General features: G+C 53.0%; 5 protein-coding genes across 6 annotated transcripts; 2 read left to right on the top strand and 3 right to left on the bottom strand.

The window, feature by feature from the left end:
* On the top strand, positions 1–2,231 carry pyr-4 (pyrimidine-4). The gene is made up of 2 exons (XM_950782.3): positions 1–352; positions 440–2,231. Exon 2 carries the CDS (start codon positions 524–526, stop codon positions 1,715–1,717), a length of 1,194 nt encoding a protein of 397 aa, XP_955875.1. The 5' UTR covers positions 1–352; positions 440–523; the 3' UTR covers positions 1,718–2,231.
* A 60-nt stretch (positions 2,232–2,291) lies between these two features.
* Positions 2,292–5,774, top strand: col-21 (colonial-21; the record flags this gene model as incomplete). 2 transcript variants are annotated; one of them, XM_011395249.1, is made up of 6 exons in its annotated part: positions 2,292–2,343; positions 2,579–2,708; positions 2,782–2,997; positions 3,063–4,070; positions 4,124–5,673; positions 5,726–5,774. In XM_011395249.1, exons 3-6 carry the CDS (start codon positions 2,839–2,841, stop codon positions 5,772–5,774), a joined length of 2,766 nt encoding a protein of 921 aa, XP_011393551.1. In that variant the 5' UTR covers positions 2,292–2,343; positions 2,579–2,708; positions 2,782–2,838. The 2 variants fall into 2 exon arrangements, with proteins under 2 accessions (XP_011393551.1, XP_011393550.1); XM_011395248.1 differs by lacking the exon at positions 2,292–2,343 and having other exon boundaries at positions 2,526–2,708.
* A 2,556-nt stretch (positions 5,775–8,330) lies between these two features.
* On the bottom strand, positions 8,331–10,571 carry NCU03490 (hypothetical protein; the record flags this gene model as incomplete). Its single annotated transcript, XM_950784.3, has 4 exons — positions 10,018–10,571; positions 9,605–9,964; positions 8,413–9,550; positions 8,331–8,350 (listed from the first exon to the last, which is right to left on the bottom strand). The coding sequence occupies exons 1-4, from the start codon at positions 10,492–10,494 to the stop codon at positions 8,331–8,333; spliced, it is 1,995 nt and encodes a 664-aa protein (XP_955877.3). The 5' UTR covers positions 10,495–10,571.
* A 2,375-nt stretch (positions 10,572–12,946) lies between these two features.
* Pad-1 (Paddle-1) lies at positions 12,947–15,885 on the bottom strand. Its single transcript, XM_950785.2, has 5 exons — positions 14,972–15,885; positions 14,594–14,902; positions 14,062–14,535; positions 13,707–14,009; positions 12,947–13,651 (listed from the first exon to the last, which is right to left on the bottom strand). Exons 1-4 carry the CDS (start codon positions 15,643–15,645, stop codon positions 13,751–13,753), a joined length of 1,716 nt encoding a protein of 571 aa, XP_955878.2. The 5' UTR covers positions 15,646–15,885; the 3' UTR covers positions 12,947–13,651; positions 13,707–13,750.
* A 181-nt stretch (positions 15,886–16,066) lies between these two features.
* NCU03492 (inositolphosphorylceramide-B C-26 hydroxylase) lies at positions 16,067–18,574 on the bottom strand. The gene is made up of 2 exons (XM_950786.3): positions 17,121–18,574; positions 16,067–17,060 (listed from the first exon to the last, which is right to left on the bottom strand). The coding sequence occupies exons 1-2, from the start codon at positions 17,843–17,845 to the stop codon at positions 16,670–16,672; spliced, it is 1,116 nt and encodes a 371-aa protein (XP_955879.1). The 5' UTR covers positions 17,846–18,574; the 3' UTR covers positions 16,067–16,669.
* Between the last annotated feature and the right edge of the window lie 250 nt (positions 18,575–18,824).

Below are 18,824 nucleotides of genomic sequence, written 5' to 3'. Positions count from 1 at the left end.
AACTTTTTTGGGGTCCACCCAACGTCCTCGGCGACAGGGCACTGCATCGAGAGTTCGGCGCTTCCCAATCAATCCCGTCGTCTTTTTCTCTTTTTCGTGCCCTGGGCCAGACACTGACACATCCCTTCACTTCTTCCTCCCGCTCGTACCTACATATGTAGATCGATGCAGCTGCTTCCTCAACCTCTCGATTCTTCCTCTCAACTTTCCCAATCCAACAAACACCACCACCGGCCACTCCGATCTTGGTCTCTCCTTGCCGAGTCACTACCTACTTCCACTTGGACCACACGAGTCAAGCTTAGACTTCAACAACCCCACCATCCCACCTCGTGCCGGCAATTCTTTTTAGGTAGCTTAGCTCCATCCTTGGCCTTGTGGTCTTTTCCACTCTTGACGAGAGCTCTTTTCACTCACACGACTTGTCCAAGTACAATAGTTGTTACCTCGAGTGTATTCGACAATATCTTGCTTGGATTGCCTTCCGCTGTACATCCAACAAACGCAAATCACAACAGCCAACATGTCGACAAGTCAGGAAACGCAGCCACACTGGTCCCTCAAGCAGTCGTTTGCTGAGCGGGTAGAGAGCTCGACGCATCCCCTCACCAGCTACCTCTTCCGCCTGATGGAGGTCAAGCAGTCCAACCTCTGCCTCAGCGCCGATGTCGAGCACGCGCGGGATCTCCTCGCCCTTGCCGACAAGGTGGGCCCCTCGATTGTCGTCCTCAAGACCCACTACGACCTGATCACAGGGTGGGACTACCACCCGCACACGGGCACCGGCGCCAAGCTGGCCGCCCTTGCCCGGAAGCACGGCTTCCTCATCTTCGAGGACCGCAAGTTCGTCGACATTGGCAGCACCGTCCAGAAGCAGTACACGGCCGGCACCGCGCGCATTGTCGAATGGGCCCACATCACCAACGCCGACATCCACGCCGGAGAGGCCATGGTGAGCGCCATGGCCCAGGCCGCGCAAAAGTGGAGGGAGCGCATCCCCTACGAGGTCAAGACGTCGGTTTCGGTGGGCACCCCGGTCGCGGACCAGTTCGCCGACGAGGAAGCCGAGGACCAGGTTGAGGAGCTGCGCAAGGTCGTCACCCGCGAGACCAGCACCACCACAAAGGACACGGATGGGAGGAAGAGTAGCATCGTCTCCATCACGACCGTCACGCAGACATATGAGCCGGCCGACTCGCCACGTCTGGTCAAGACCATCTCGGAGGACGATGAGATGGTGTTCCCCGGCATCGAGGAGGCGCCTCTGGACCGCGGCCTGCTGATCTTGGCCCAGATGTCGTCCAAGGGCTGCCTCATGGACGGCAAGTACACATGGGAGTGTGTCAAGGCGGCCCGCAAGAACAAGGGCTTTGTCATGGGCTACGTTGCGCAGCAGAACCTGAACGGCATTACCAAGGAAGCTTTGGCCCCAAGCTACGAAGACGGCGAAAGCACGACAGAGGAAGAAGCGCAAGCAGACAACTTCATCCACATGACACCCGGCTGCAAGTTGCCGCCACCAGGAGAGGAAGCGCCTCAGGGCGACGGACTGGGTCAGCAGTACAACACGCCGGATAACCTTGTCAACATCAAGGGCACCGATATCGCGATTGTTGGGCGTGGCATCATCACCGCGGCGGATCCTCCGGCCGAGGCTGAGCGCTACAGGAGGAAAGCCTGGAAGGCGTACCAGGATCGCCGGGAGCGTCTGGCATAGAAGACTGGGGAATAAGAAATGGCGGAGGATATTTCGTTTTCATATGACTGGGATGAGCGTCTACATAATTCTTGGTGGCATCATGTAATCACACTCGGTTATTCTTCTGGCCGGGACTGTTATATCAGGTCGCAGGCCATGGATATATTGTGGAAGAAAACTTACCATAGTCATTTGTAAGGCACACGGGCAAGGAGGGAGGTTGTTTTTTTCATTTTGGGCCAAGGGTTTCTCTAAGGATTTGGGCGGCTTCGAACGGCGTTTGGGCGATAATAGATGCTTGGCACTTTTGGCCTGCTGTTTTTTGCTGTGTATACCACTGCATAATGTTACTTTCTGTTCACTATGTCTTGAACTCTAACTTTATTTGCCTGTGTTTTCTCTTTTCGTTGCATTCGATAAGTAGCCAGTTCCCGAAAGCGACGAATGATGAAGATCTTTTTACACAGAAAAGACAGACCGGGGTCGCGGAGTTAACTGGCTTATCCCCGGGCTCGCTTTCCCCTCGACGACGTCTCCGCATTTGGCGATGGTGGGACGACGAACTTGACCATTTCGGTGTTTCCGCGGGCAGCAGAGATCCTCTGTCAATTGAGCGGAACTACACGCAAGGCTCGTTTTTAAAAGTAAGCAGCCTCACCAAATGGGTCCGTCATTCCAGGCATGAAATCACTGATGTCGGTCGTCAGCCCAGAATTGAAGCCATTCAGAGGGACGATCATACCTGCCCCCCACCCCCAATACAGACTCCAGTGAGGTTCCTTCCCGCCTTACCTGTACATCAACAGCACATTTGATTAGCCCCCCCACTTTCCCTTCCTCGCTTCTGATTCCTCATGCTTACAAACGACGAGGATCAAGGTGTCTGCCTGCCGTGAGAGCTGACTGGATCCGTCAATTGTCTGACAGCTCGGGTTCATGACAAGCAGAAAGCGAGTCCTTTCGACGTTGAGGGTGTGATCGTCAAAGTGGTTAGTGATCAAGGGTACTTGTGAGTTCAACTGACTGATACCCCAAAAAAATACATTCGCGATACATGTGCTAATCTCACAAGTGTCCACCAGAGCAACAGAGACTAAATCAATGAAAGAGGAACAAACACACTTTACAAAATCAGGAAAATGACTGCCTTGAGCCTCGAGGAAGGCTCCAACTTCAACGTCAATGTCAATCACAATGGGTCAAGTCACCATACCCGCGCTGTCTCTGACAGGCCTCCACCACGGAAACGGAGGAGGATAGTCATTTCTTGCACAGAGTGTCACCGGAGGAAACAGAAGGTGAGTTGACCCTGGCTAAAGTTCCTTGTCAGACATCTTCACTAACGCCCGCCACATATCCATAGTGTGACCGCAAACTCCCTTGTACAAACTGCATCTCGCGCCATAGACAAGATGATTGCCAGTATGAGTCTGGAGCTCCCACTGTCAAACAAAAACAATGGCATCAGCAGCAGCCAAAGCGAGCACAACGGACCAGCTCCAATGAGACTGAAATAGTGAGTCCCGGAGCCAGGCTCGATGAGAATAGGGGTAGCAGCATTACGGAGGGACACTGGTCAGGGGAATCCTCCACCGATGACAACAATGACCACCAACACATCGCCTCCAACGTTGCCAACGTCGCCAACCTCGGCTACTCGACCACCGGCGCTTCAACCTCCACCCTCAGTTTCATTCACAAAATCGAGACTCACTCCGAGTCATCCTCAATACCTCACCCATCCTCCACACTCCCACTGTCCAACGCGGATGGCCGAGCATCAACATCGCCAACTGACATTGTCAATCGCTACAAGTCTCTGATCCGTCAGCTACCGGCGAGAATATACATCGAGAGACTGGTCGATGTTTACTTTCGGGATTTCAACTGGCAGTACTCCATGCTGGATCGAGACATATTCGATGCTCAGTTGGAAGAGTGGTATAAAATCCCTTTTAACGTGTTCAATAATGGGGGCCCGGGGGCAATACCGCCGGATTTGAGGGTGTTTCCGGCGTTGTTGTTTCAAGTTATGAGTATAGTCATGTTGATTTTGCCTGAGAAGACTGGGAAGCGGGGTCGGGAGGAGGTGGTAACGGATGGTAGGGATGAGGAGGGCAGTGGCAGTGGCAGTGAAAAGAGAAAAGTTGGGAGTAGGGGGACGGCAAATCTGGGAGACAAAGGAGGTGTGGATTTTGAGGCTCTCAAGTACACTGGAAACATGACGTTTGAGGACCTAGCGAAGGAGTACAGTGAGTCTGGTGTGGCTATTTTGTCACTGCTGGGCAAACGGCAGATGACACTGACGACAGTTCTCGCTGGGTTCGTGAGGGCTGCGTTTCTGAAGTTTGTTGCAATGGTTCCCGAAGCTGTGAGTACACTTATCCCTCTCTTCACAACGACCAGTCTCTAACATGGCCATAGTGGCACGCAATAGGCACCGCCATCCGCGACGCCCAAGAACTCGGCCTCCACCGCTCCTCTCTCGACCCTCGTCCTCCCCCTTCCGCCACCGCCGAAACCATTCTCCAAAACCAATGGGAAATCCAACGCCGCCGCAAAGTTTGGTTAATTCTTGTAACCTGGGACATCCACTGCGGTGCTACGCTTGGCCGGCCCTCCACCATCGACCTAACCACCAACCCGCCCATCCTGCCCATCGACGTTGCTCTTCCCACCACCACCGCCACCACCATGACCACCAACTGCCGCTCTCCCACACCCATCATTCCCCGCTCCGAAGAAAACGACCCCCCAACACCCCTCACCCGCATCCTCTGGACCTACAAAATCACCCTCCAACTCGTCTCCATCCTGGCCCTAGAGAAAGAAGGTCCCTGCCCAGCGTCCTTCTCCAAAGTTGATCTCCTCCATCAACACCTGGTAGACCTCGAAAACTCCATCCCTTCCTACTTCCGCCTACACAACCCCGACACCCGCTTCGACTCACTGCCCCAATGCTACTGGATCCCCTGGGCCCGCGCCCTCCTGCCGCAGCTGACCGCCTTCAACTTCATGGCCTTGCATCGTCCGTATATCTTTACCCGCCCCTTGTCGCGCCATCTAGCAGTCGAAAGGGGGTGTTTGGCCATGCTGAGAGCGCAACGAACGCATTTTGAAATTTTGCGACGGGAGATGAGGCAGAATACGTTTACCTTGTTTTTTGGCACGTTTGATGCGATTGTGTTGATGGGGGCTGTGTATATTCTTTTTCCTCCGAAGGAAAAGGAAACGGGGACGGGGGAAATGGTGGGGGAGGTGGTGCAGCAGTTCAAGTGGGCGGAGGAGCGGTTTGAGGAGATGAAGGAGCGGAATAATCCGTTGGCGAGACAGGCGAGAGGGGTGGTGAGGGGGGTTGGGGAACGGTTGGGGCGGGCGGTGGGTGTTGATTTGGGGCAGAAAGGCGTGGGGGTTGGTCTGGTATCAGAAGGTACAGTAGCGGTTAATAAGCCTACCGCTGTTGCCGTTGGTGGGAGAAGGAAAAGACTGGCGAGGCAGAGGGTTGTCAAGTCTGTTACCACGGCTGCTCAAAATGGGCTCTCGACGGCTTCCTTGTCAACGTCAGTACCATCGGGTATCGCCTCCAGAGCAAGCTCGACCACCACACCTGCCACCGCTACCTCGACAACAACAACAACAACGGGAATAACAACTCCAGAATCTACCGCGCCTCCGTCTTTCGCACAAGGGCACTTTGGTGCAGCAACATCCGAGATCAACACCAACACGACCATCACAAACAACACCTTTGATGCCTCTACTACCTTTTCATTCACCAACACCGCAACCGAGGCTATCCCCATCGACCCGAGTCTCAATCCAGCCCTGTCCCCGGGAGTCGCAGATTGGGCCGCCGCCGCTTCCACTATTCCCTCCATATCCCTCCCGTCTCTCCCCGACGACTTCAACTGGACCGACATCTCCCCTATTTACGCGACGGGAGACCTGGTCTATAACGATCTAACGGGTTTTGTGTACGACGAGTTTGATTCTGTCGTTCATGATGGTAGTAATGACTTGGTACAGAGTGGTGATGGTGGTGGTTATGAAAATGGGTTGGGAGGAGTCGGCTTAGGGAATGGGCTGGTGACTGATATTCAGAGTCACATAGACATGGACATGGACATAGGGGCAAGAGATGCGATAAGTGATGGTGACATGGTTGGGTTGATGGGAGTTGATCAGGGTGATGATAATGTTGGAGAAAGACAAAGTCAGAGTCAGAGTCAGAATGAGGCGTCGTGGATGTTTGATGGACGGGGGATTGGGGAGGGGACTTGTGTTTGGGGGTTGTTGAATCGGTATTGATTGGCTACTGGCTACTTGTTTGGGCTCAGCAAGGGGATAATGCGGGCGAGAGAAGTGAAGCAGGTGAAGCAGGTTTTGACGATACTGCTGGGTGGTTGAAATGAGGAAGGTTGGGAGATTCAGACATATCACTTTGCAAAAATGGGACTCGGCACCAGTTTTTTTGGATGTCTATCTTGATTATGACCATGTAAGTTTCTCTCTGTGTTAAAGAAAAAGGAAGAGTTAAGAGCTGTGTAAAGCAATCTAAGCCATGTAAGTGACGTATGGTATCAATCTCGCAACCCCTTTACTTAGGTAGGTGTGTTCCGATCGCAAATTCCCATTTTGTTCTCTTCCCCTTTCGATTCCCTTTCGATTCCATTTCCCTTTTGACTCCCATTTCCAGTTCCCTTTCGGCTCCCGTTCTCATTCCATTTCTTTCCCATTTTTATTTCCCTCTTGACTCCCATTCCCATTTCCAACCCCATCTCCACCCCCACCCCCATCCCCATTCTAAGTAAACCCATCCACCCTGAAAACCCACCCTCTTGAGCAAGTCAAGTCAGTCTCAAATCTCAAGTCCCATGCGGTCGCTCACTCAATCAATCAAACCCCGTCCGTAGGTACCCATACCATAAACTGCAGGAAACCAAGAAGATCCTGTCCTGTCCTGTTCTGTTCTGTTCTGAAACCGCGAGCACCAAAACATGGGTACTTCGTTTCTTCATCATTCCCTGTGATGCCTCGTGTGTCGTCAAGTTGTGTTGTGTTGTGTTGTGTTCAAACCCCGTTCAAACTCCGTTCAAACCCCGTTCAAACTCCGTTTCAGACCCCGTGTTAGAATTGCGAGTTGATAGATAGTTTTTTTTTAAAAAAAAAAAAAAAAAAAAAACTCTGACCATTCTCCCATTGTTCCCCGTGATTGATATCCCGGGATGCTTTGTGCGTGATGCCCCTTATTTCCTCCGAATGCCCAGTAAGTAACACGTCATGTCCATGTCATGTCAGTTTAGTTCAAACCCCATACGTAGAGGTACCAATGTCAGCCAGCCAGCCAGCCAGCCAGCCAGCCAGCCAGATGTACCTAGCTAGCCATCAGATATAGACAGCCAGCCAGATGTACCTAGCTAGCCACCAGATATAGGTAGACAGCCAGCCAGTCGATGCAGCCAGTCGATGCAGCCAGTCGATGCAGCGTGCCTTGCAAGTATACCTATCTAGCGACCGACCGAGATATCCCAAATCGGATACCGTCTGGTCCCGCTCATGCATGCATGAAAGACAAGACAAGTCAAGTCAAGACAAGTCAAGACAAGCCAAGCAAGTCCGAGTGGGTAAGTAGGTAGGTACCTGTAGGTGATGGTTTCCGAGGAGGTCCATGCGGCGTGAAGGTACTTCCCTAGCAACTTTGTGTGTTCGGATTGTGGTGATATTGCTAGGTATGCTTTGTGCGTATCGGATGTTTGGGTGGTTGTGTGTTGTGTCCGTGCTGTTGTTGTTTGTTGTTGTTGTTGTTTGTTGTTGTTGCTTGTTGCTTGTGAAGTAAAGTGGAAGCTGAAGTGAAGTTGTTGCTTGTGAGGATGAAGTGGAAGTAGAAGTGAAGATGAAGTTGCAGCTGAAGTTGAAGTTGAAAATATACGATGCTATTAGTGATAAGTATGATGTATGTTGATTACCTACGCATCTCTTTTCCTTTTCTCCTTCACAAGCCAGCAAACTGTTGACCCCCCCCCCCCCCCCCCCCCTTTTTTTTTTTGTGGTTTTGTGTTTTTCTATTCTCCGTTTCTCTTTCCCCCACCAAGCCAAATATGAAAGTTGTTGAACCAGATAAGATACCGATGTTGAAAAGAAGATAAGAAAAAAGGTAGGAAAAGTGAACCCGATCAACTCCCAAATAGGTTACCAATGAATGGCCATTACCCCATAGGACGTGCAAGGAAAAGGAGGGTATCATGTTGTTATCTGCGCCGTGAATGCTGTGAATGCCGTGAAATCGTTGAGCGATCAAACCCCAAGACCCAAGACCCAAGACCCAAGGAAGCAAGTCGTAATGATGTTGTGTGCTGCGTGCTGTCGAATAAAGCAAGAAGAAGGGACGTATGGCTGTAGTGTACAGCCTCATCGATGTTTGGATAGGTAGGTATATCACCAGGCCGTGTGCGATATCAACTCGATGAAAGACAGCCTGCCCCCGCCTCTCCAGCAGGACAAGTCAATACCTCGATGCAACGTCCGACCGACCTAAACCATAACCAAAACATCACTCCTCCTCACCAACCTCGTCCCAATATTCATCCCCCTCGAATCATCCCTCATCGTCACCCCCGGCGTCACCACCAGACTAATCCTCATCTGCCTCGCCTGCAACTGTCCCGCCGGCACCTCACTATTCACCGCCGTATGACTCGCCTCCACAAACTTACTGCACGTCTCGCTCCACAGATAGACATACGTCATCCTGGATTCCCATCCCATCTGCGCCACACTCCACGCCCTCTCGGCAATCGAAAACAAATCAAACAGCGCCTCATCACGCACATCGCTCTTCGGCCCCGGCGGCAAAAAAGGTCCCACCATCTTCTTGAACTTTTGGTAGTGATCATTCACCTTATAGTTCTTGAACTCTGCCCACTTCGGGTGATCAACCATCTGCTTGACCAGTTCCGCCTGGCGATTGACCATTGCCTGGCGCTCGTGCGTCTTGGAGTGGTTTTGGGCGCCTGAAGAGTCCTTGAGGCGCGCAGAAAGGGAAGCCATTTCTTTGTCGACTGAGGGCTCGTATCCCGTCCATCCCTCGGATTGGAGCATTGTGGATGTGAAGTATTGTACGAGGAGGCGTTCGACGAGGTAAGGGCGGGAGACGTCGTCGTTGAGGAGGAAGGAGACGTGCGATTCGCCTATCTTGCGGCCGCGGCCGGGGTAGACGAGGTCGCACATGTAGGAGAAGAGGGAAGGGGATTCCTTGCGGAGACGTGACTCGACTTCTGGCATGGGTTTGCCAAAGTATTTGTGCGTAAAGGCGCGGATGACGACGGTCAGGAGGTGGGTGAGTTTGCCGGAGAAGGTGGCGGTTGGGCCGTCCTCGTCGTGGGTCTTGGGTGTGGGAGGGATGAAGATAGCGGTGGGGGGACCTCCGTGATGGTGGGAGCGATTACCGCCGCCACGGCCGGAGCCGGCGGAGCCACGAGAGACGGGACTGCCCCATTCGGAAACGACGCGGCCGGTGCCTTTGCGGTGTGAGCTGTGGCCACCACGGGAATTGAGACGCTGGGAGTGGGCGATGGCAAAACCCGAGACGGAGCGAGGGGGGATGGGACCGCCGAAGTGGGTGCCGGGCATGAGGTTGTGGCCGCTACGCGGAGGGCGAGAGTTGGAGCTTATGGTGCGGGAGGCTTGCCAGTCGCGAGGGCCGGTGGGGGTGGGGGAGGCGGAGGAGTCGGTGACGGATGTGTAGGGGGTGGAAGAACGGGAGAGCATCTCCAAGGCCATAGCCTTTTCTTCAGGGTCTTTGCGGACTTGCATCCAGAGGTGGCGTTTGCCGGCGATTTGTTCCTGGAGGGCCTACGTAACGTGTTAGCGGCCCGTCCAGGCCAACAATGTTGAGTGATCACATACCTTGATAACCCTCTCATCTTTGTCCTTTTCGGCCTTCATGTCGGCCTCGAACTTCAGCATCCTTGTCCGCTCAGCCCTGATCTCAGCACGCTCAGCTTCAAGCTGCGCACGAGTCCCATCATAATCCATAGTCTGCGACGAGTACATCGTGCGCAGGCTCTCGCACTCGTCACTTTTCCTATCGAGGCCTGTCGCCAAGGACTCGGCAGCGCTGGAAATGGTGGTCAGGTGCTTGAGAACCTGGGTAATGTCGACGTCGAAACCCTCGCGAAATTCGGAAGGGACGTGTTTAGAGCTGTCGACAGCGTGTTTAAGTCCCCAGAGCCGACGGTTGGCATCGGCGGCGTGTTTGCGGATATCCTGCTGAGTGTCAGTTATTGCTCAGGGTGAGGGAGAGGTGAGAAGGGACTTACTGAAATTGCAGGGTGGTCTCCACTGCGAATGAGTTCCATGGAACTCAAACCCTTCGACAGATGTTGCACCTTATTAGGCGGCGTGACCTGGTTATCAGGTATCTGATACCGCTGAGGAGGACGTGATGGTCCCGAAGGATGATGTGAAGCTCCAGGCTGGAAGCTGTTGAAAGGTTGAAGCTGACCATGTGTGTTGCCAACATACGTGCTGCTGCTAGAGCGCGAATGTGACGAATGCATAGACACAGCCGAGGCCATCGACGAGTGTCGCGAGTGGCCGCTGACTCGGGCGCCTCCCGACTGCCTTTCGCTTCCGCTGGGCTCGCTGGGGAAGGTGTCGGTGTCAGGAGTTTCGGTCTTGTAACTCTTAGTATCAGACCGCCATTGTTGGTTTCCCCTTGGCGGGGGAGAGAAAAGGGCAAGGCGAGCGCCACCGGCGTCGGATGAGCCGTCGCTGGAGAAGCTTCCGCGACCCATGGTGATGTGAGCGCGATGTGAGCGCAGTTAACGTTAGGCCAAGGATGGATGAGAAAATTCTGAGGTCGGTGAGGAGGATGTGTGGTGGACGCGAGGGGATGGCTGTGGGTGTTGGAAATACGTTCGCAGAAAGCGAAGAGGAGGTTGTCAAGGAAGACGTTTGAAGAGTATGGTTAGTAAGAGCACGATCAGTTTGACTCCCAAAGTTCGAGATCCAGGCGCGGGGGGAGATCTGGCGATGGATATGCGAAAAAAAGAGAGTGGGAGTAAAAGGTAGGAGGAAGAGGAAGTGCACAGGCCCGGCGAGGATTAAATACTGCAGAACCCGCCCGCGTTCTTGAGCTTTGTGGGGGTTGTCGGGGAAACGGAGTAGACGTAAAATTAAGGTTTCTGTGACCCGTGACTGAAAGTGAAGGGAGAAGGAAGGAGCCAAAAGTTCAGACGAGTGTCCTCCGGATGTTCGCAGCGTTTGTCTCAAGGTGCTGGCTCCAGGTCCGTCGTGAACTGGAAGGAGATGGGATACTGTGACCTCTGTTACCGCAGTAACCGGGAAGATGGGACCTGAAAGCAGACGTTGATGGGCAGGAGAATCACCCTCGGTGTCCTCAGTTCTGGAGTAGACGACGACCGGCGTTTGCAAGCCGATGCTTAAACTGGGCCTGACGAGATCAGACGAGCTGTCATCTGAAGTTGAGGTGGTCACACGGGCGAGAATTTGACAGTGAAGATCCACGGATACGTTTACTCTCCCGGTTGCTGAGGCAATGAGGAAGCAGCTGGGTCCCTGATTGGATCTTTGTTGAAAATCTGTGGTTACTTCCCTGAGTCGAAAACCGCCAGTCTTTCCTAAAACAAGACGGCTCGACTTTGGACAGTGTTCTGTAAAGGGTCAGTCCAATTTTACCGAAATGGGATGAAGTGCCACGTCAACTGCTTCTCATGCCTGTGAATGCAGACATGTGCTTAACGAGGCAGCTCAAGGTCAGGGTACGGCAGTTATGTGGAGTAATGGCCCTTTCCAATACAGAAACGTCCGTGAGAGCTGAGTACGCTGCTGAGGTAACACCACGTACTTCACGATGGAGTGTTCCCCTGCAGTGACAACTCCCAGCGGACTTTGGTGGTAGCAGCGGGAAGAGATGACCCGGAGAGGGCTTTTCGTCAGAAATTCAACGCTATATAGTGACCGGAGCCGATATATTTATCTGCCAGCTGGAGATGTATTTGTCTCGCTCTGACCGGGTATCCGGAGAAGAAAGTGATGGCAAGCTGAAAGTATTTGCGTCCAGTTTTCTTCCTTGAAAACACTTGGTCACCGCAGTTGAGGCTGGGTTACGCAGACATGCAGGAGAAAGAAAGAGATGTGATCAAACCACTGAGCACGCATTCAGAACTTGCTCTTGGCAGACTGACGACCAGACGAAAGGAGAGAGACGAGATCATACCAGTTGACAACGACTGTTTGCACACGTTGCCTGGGCGCCCACTCCATCTCGACCTTCAATTTCTGTGTAACTGGCTAGAAGCATCCATCGACTGTTCCGTCCGTCTTCTGGCGAAGATATGAGATCAAACAGTTTAACCGAAGTCAATTCATCGACATCGCTGGACAGCAACGACGGTGATGTGCAAACAGGTTTGTGCGAGTGAAGTGGCAGGTTGTTGACACTGGCAACGAAACCTGCGCTTGCAGCTTTTGTAACGACGTCAAGGTTGCTACACTTAGCAAGCAGAGACTGTGTGGGACTGTGGAAGGAGTGTGATGCTTCGCATTTCGGTAGATGATTACCGTCAGTGAATTGTTAACGCAAGTGTCTATTATCGCTCGAATAACTGTTGGTGAACAAAGTTGTAGCAGAGGTTGACATGGATAATTATGAGAGATACTGGGCGTTTGCCAGCCCCTAGATATTGCACTTGCAGGCGATTTCAGTAGATGCTGATCCTGAAACTTTTACCAGCTTCACTGTCGCTTTGTCCAAAGAAGTCTGTAAAGCCTCAACCCGCCAACCTCGCTAACCAGCTGCTATGGACCCCATCTCACTGAAGCCGAGGAATGCTGTGGTTGATCTGAAAGATAGCATGGCATGTCCGTTTGCTTTTCTGATCGAGGCAAGAGAGGAAGTGGTGAACACAAGAGAGGTAGGCTGGTTGGCAAAGTGAATGGGTTCTCTTTCATCAGTGAGACTTGTGCTACACTCGTAGTGAACTGTAGAGTTTGAATACAGAAAGGGACAGGATACAGACCACTATCACTGCGATACGAAACGATCTGCATCAAAGACTCGGGGATTCAATGAAACCGAGGTACTATCAGCTCTCAGTTGATTATACCAATCACTGCATCAAGTCAGGTATCTCATCATATTTGCGCCCCGACCGGAAAGTAGGGGTGTGGGCATACCTTCACAGAGTCGTAATGATCAACAATCACGTAAGCATGGGAGGTATTGAAGCTTGAATGACCCTTGTTATTGTTTTTCCCCAAATCTAATACAATTTCGCTAAATGACGAACGACATAAATGCATCTAAGAAACAAGGTCATTGCATCGAAGGAACGCCACCGGACGTAGTAGGATAAGTCGAGCTCTGAAGGGAGAGGTTGATACCTTTTCGTGATGCACGGCGTCAGTGCATAGAATAAGTCTCCCGTGGCTCAAATGCGTTGCAAGCGCAATGTGGTGAGAATCTCGCCGTCGCTATGGTCTCGCCTTCTCCATGGACGACACAGTCTCCCATTGTCTCTTCTGGTGCAAGACAGAAATCAGTATTCGGTCGCTTAACCGCTATGTGGGAAGAGCTGCTTTGCAGATGAAGAAGCAGTAGGGCAAACCCCCGGTCCACCCAGTTCGCTTCTTCGGTCTCGAAAAAAATGGCAGTGAGAAGAGAGCAGCGGGGACGATTGTCTGTCATTGCATCTTCATCAGCGAGGGATCAATGGTCCTTGCGAAGACCGGTTGTGGTGTAGTGTGCCGTGAAACCTTGAGAGAGCATCTTCAAACTTGAATGCTGGATGTTGTCCATCACTGGTTGCGCTAGATGTTGTATGGCTGGATGGATATATAGCAGGACAATTTGCTCGCTCGACGGCATGAAAGACAACAGGGGATCCTAGAGATAAGTGACCGTCGCTCCCTCGTGGGGCTGTCGAGACTCTGCAATCATGTTAGCCCCATGCTGGAATTTGGATGAAAAGTCGGAGATGCTTACAGTGAGAATGCCTAGGAAACGCAGTTAAAGTCGTGATTAGCGTCTTAGATCGCCTTTGAGCGAGAGAACAAACTGCTGTAGACCGCGTCCACAACAGGTGCAGCGGTAATCATTCTCCCACCGAAATACCGGCCGTTCAAGCCCTTGATGGCGTTTTCTCCTCCCTGGACCTTATCGAACTTGAGGTAGATGTCGCCGGCCGAGTTGGGATCTAGAGAAATGTGAACGACGTGGCCATACTTGGCCTCGGCCTCTTCGCGGACATCGTCCTCGAGCTCCTTGATCCAGTTCTCACCCTCTTCCCTGTTAAATGGTTAGCATCCGATGAGACCGAAGGGGCAAGGGATTGACGTACTCAGCAGGGTCAAACATGTTGTGGAGAACAACGCATCGGCTGGCCATGTTCACGTTGACAGGCAGCGGCTTGGTCTCCGTCTTGGGCTTGAGAATCTGTCGCTCAGGAATGACGCTAGCAGGTGGCTCGTCAGTTCGTGCCAACTTCCTCATCAGGGCATCACGACTATAGTTGTTGAAGTTGACACCAGCAACGTCGGTGTCGTCGAGAGCACTGGCACCGGTGCCTTTTTCGTTGTCGCGTGCGCCAGCGCGATCAAAATTGGAGGTAGCGGGGCCACGTCCACCGGCGCCCGAGAAAGCGGATCCCTGGAATTGTTGATGATGATTCTGGCCTTGGAACCTCTGCAGGAGATTGGCAGTGGACTCTGGGGTAAACTTATCGTTTCCAAGTCCCACACGAATCGGGCGACCAGCGAGGTCGAACCCGTTCATCTTTTCGAGGGCCTCTCTGGCTTGACCAGCGTCACGGAACCTAGCGGGTGAGTTAGCAAACGCTGTGTCTTGGGAAAAACAGAAAGACGTGGACATACTGTACAAATCCGTAACCACGGCTCCTGCCGTTGTCATCCTTTTGGAGCTGTACAAACTCGAGCTCACCAAAGGGCTCAAACACATTCTGCAAATCTTGCTCCGTGATGCTAAAATGGATGTTGCCCACGTAGAGTCGGTGGAAGGGAATCGAGTTGGGGTGGTGTCCAGAGGTCTCTGTGGTGCGCACTTGGCGGTTCTTCTCAGCCTCGGTAAGCTGGACGATGACAGGAATACCTAGGAGTTTCTGGCCAGTGAGCTGTAGAGCGGCTTGGACGGAGTCTTCGTTCTTGAATTCAACATAACCAACGCTGTCATGTCAACTTTGTTAGCCTACGTCTCTTTGTCTGCGGGAACAGACGGACTGCGGTGTAACCTACCCCTTGGAGCGATTGCTGACCCTATCCTTCACGATCTGGGCCTCGGCAACAGGGCCGACTTTTTCGAAAAACTCCTTGAGTTCGCGAGTGCGCAGACGGGCAGCCAACTGCTGCACGAACACGGTGCGACGATCACGCTCGTCCTCGGTCAGGGGCTGAGGAGTACCATCCCGGGCCCTTGGGGTGTTTCTGCCGCTGCGGCGGTCGTCGTCACGTCGACGGTAGCTGTCACCGCGGTCGCGGCGATCGTCGCCCCGGGGCCGGTAGTAGCGGTTCGGGGAGCGAGATCGGGAGCGGCCTCGGCGGCCTCGGTAGTAGTCTCCATCTCTGTGACGGCGTGAGTGTCTGCCAGAATCACGGCTCCGGCTTCGACGCCTACTTCGGTGACTTCCGGCATCACTGCGGGGGGTGTCTCTACCAGCCTCACTCGACGAGTTGCGAAGGCGACCCGAACTACGGTCACGATATCTCCTGCCACGGTCCCTGCTGCTATCTCGGCCCCGGTCACGGTCTCGCTCGCGCTCTTTATCGCGGTCACTGTCACGGTCGCGGCGTTCGGATTTGGAACCATTCTGGTCAGCGCCGCCGTTGGTGGTTGGAGGGTCGACATCCATCTGCTGCTCCTTGCTAGAGGCAGTGGAATCGAGGAGAGCCTCGACGTCTAAGCCCGACATTTTGTGTAAAGTGTGTAGTGTGATTTGCTCTGTCTAGATCGCAGTATTCAATTCGCTTTGCCGTCGAGTTTTAGGAGATATGAAATGATTTCAGACAAGCGCGCGCTGTGACTAGAGCAACCAAATGCGGCGTGGGCTCAGGTTGGAAGTGGTAGAATTGTCAAGTTGGACGTTGGGAGGCGCAGTTTCCGGTCTGGCAATAAAATGGAATCAACCGAAATGGCAGCCTCAAGGGGTCTGGGCGGCGCTGGGCCGGGGAACTTCAGGCTGTGGCGGCCCATCACTGGCTAGCCGGCGGCAGGTTATATGATGGACACGTGACCTCCACTCGCAGAAACTTGTTCGATGCCAAGAAATTGCATTGACCGCCTTTGCTCAGGTTGAACTGGGATACAGTAAATGACGGGAAAGTGTGCTGTGTCACGGTGAGGCTCGGTAGTTTTCCTGTAGCGATAAGTCCAGCCAACAAAGTGCACATTCTCAACCAAACTACCCCTGAACCTGCCAACAGCAATATGCATCAACTATCAACACTCATAATAGACACTGCTTTGAATGGCGTATTTCCAGTAACCTTAGTTGCGAGTCATTCATATTAACATTAGGGGGTATTGACCAACGACCAGAAAGAAGCAACATATACCCATGATAATTCCCCCTTGCTGCCACCGCAGTCCAGTCCAGCCAAACCTAACAGCTACTAGACGCCCCATCCCCTTTACCTATCAACCGGCCGACCAGCCCAAACCGAAGCAAAAACCCCTTCCCATTGACTTTTGTCTGTGTTTCCCCAGCTGCCTAACCCGTGATTTGAGATGTCCTGCCCACCCCGTGCCTGCGTGCGGCGTCAATACTTCATGCATCCTATTCTATGTACATACTCTGTTTTTCCTTCTTTCTTTCATTAAAATATGGTTGTTTCATATAAGTATGTACCCCAACGACGCCTTGCAAAGGTCTAGTCGGGCTGTGTGTGTGAAGAAGAGAGTTCTATATTCGAACCAAGTCCACCAAGGTGTGGTACTTAGTTCGTCTTGGGGTTGTACACAAGCTCGGTACCAAAGATCTTGTCCCAGAAGGCGCTGGTGACGCCAAAGCCGTTCTCGTAGTCGAGGAAGTGGTGGGCAAGGTGGTACTTCTTGAGCTCCTTGTAGTAGGCGGGCAAGTTCTGGTGGTGGAGGAAGTAGTGGGTCATGTCGTAAAGGGTGTAGCCAAAGACACCACCGCAGAAGGCGGCAGTGGCAGCGTACCAGTTGTAAAACAGGATGGCGTGGGCAAACTTCCAGAAGGGAGCGGCCAGGACGACAAAGAGGGTGGGCGGCATGACGAGGCGGTACCTGTCCATGGGCAGGTAGTGGTGAATGCCGTGAAGGAGGAAGTGCGCGGTGATGCCGACGCGGTTATCAGGGAGGTAGCTAGAAAGAAGCGGGTTAGTGCGTGTTCGAGTGCTGCGCAAAGGGTCTGCGAATACTCACTAATCAAGGTGGAACAGGAAGCGATGCAAAATGTACTCAATCAACGTCCAGAAAGCGAGGCCAAATCCGAAATAGCCGGCCACGGGAGCGACACTGCCAAAGCCCTGGAATGCGACGGAGACACCGTACGAGATGGGCGGCCACCAGACTAGCGGGATCAACCACCACGGCGTTTTGGACAGAGGCTCAAGGAAGTTGCCAAACAAAGGCGCCGACTCTCCTCCCTTGTAGTGGCGCGGGCGGTGGACCTGGTCGAGGTAGAACTCCTTGGAGAAACCACCGTTCCAGATCTGCATGAACAGCGGCTTGTTCAAGTCGAGGAACTTATGTGTCTTGTAATCGGCGTTGTAGTCGGTGTCCTTGCTGAGGTCCTCTTCGCAGGACATACCCGTCCGAGGATGAACCCATTGCTGTTCTGTTCCGTTCTCGCCGTCCTTCGTCGTCCCGTTCGCCGCAGCGCCGTTTCCTGATGCAAGATATCCCACCAGCGACTCGTCGAGGACTTCGTATGCGGCCTCGGAGTGAGTATGCGATGCCTCATCCTTGAGGATGGCGCCAATGTCCTTGCCGGCCCAGTCGAGGACGAGATCAGCACCGCCGGGGTGGGAGTCGAGGAAGTCGGTCACGTCGTAGACATTCCTGCCAACGGTGACATAGCAAGACTTTGCCGAGTTGTGCGACTCGACCTCGTCGATGGTGAGGGTGGGGAGAGTGCGGCCCGACATGGTTGCTGTATTGTGGTCGCAGGATGCAATGCTCTCTGCAGAGTGAGGTCGACGTCTCGGCTGGGATTGATGTTTTGGGTATGGGATTGTCTCGCTTCTCGCTTATAACTTTTTTGGGCGGTGAAAGAACCAAAACAGTCAAAAAGACGACGGGGGATACAGACTACCTCGCAACGAGGATATCAAAGAGCTTATAAAAGGTGGGAATGAAGCCTCATATACCAGAATGAAGCATTAGAATAGTAATAGAGTGAAACAATGTAGGTAGGTAGGGAAAAAGGGGTCTTACTCTGATGTTATGGGATAGGATCTACGGGAAGGGACGGGAACGGAAGTCGGGCGTGAGTTTGCGTGTTCCTGAAGAACGGACGACTTTTCTGGGCCCGGCCTTGCTGTACCCGTCAGGGGTTCCCAAGTTCCTGGGGGCGCGCGACAGCTGTCACTCGCTGGAGTCGCTGTGGTCCCCCGTCCACGGAATGCGCGTAAAAACCGTCAGCAGAGGGTGGCGTTATCCGATGGTACCGATGGGTTCGCCAAGACGGCGCAGGGCGAAGAAATCGAACTCTGTTTTTTTTTCTTGGTCTGAAAAAGAGAACTCCAATCTTGTTCGGCGTTGTTCTCGCTGGATCTTGCCTTTTGCCTGGATCTCTCTGGAACCGCACGTACAACCCTGGACTCTATGATAACCCTGACGACGGGTTGGTTCAAGCTCCTGTACTCCAAACGCGTTGTGATGTCCCAACTTCAGTTCGGTTGTCGGTCGGGAGCGGTGCCTGCCGATTGCCAGGTCCCTTTGAAAATGTGGAGGATTTTGGCGGGGCAATCTCAAGGCTCGGTGCAGTGGTGAGTAAAGTGGGTACGATATTAAGTGCGGGACGGGACTTAGGTTGTGCCCGGCCAATTTTATGCTTGTTCTCGTCGGAGTGTTTCCCGTCTTTTTGTTGCTTCATGTGACAGTGTTGGATGATGTCCAATGGGA

Source organism: Neurospora crassa, linkage group II (genome assembly GCF_000182925.2).
Source record: "Neurospora crassa OR74A linkage group II, whole genome shotgun sequence".
In the NCBI taxonomy this organism is placed as follows: Eukaryota; Fungi; Ascomycota; class Sordariomycetes; order Sordariales; family Sordariaceae; genus Neurospora; species Neurospora crassa.
This window is presented reverse-complemented; position numbering and strand designations above follow the sequence as displayed.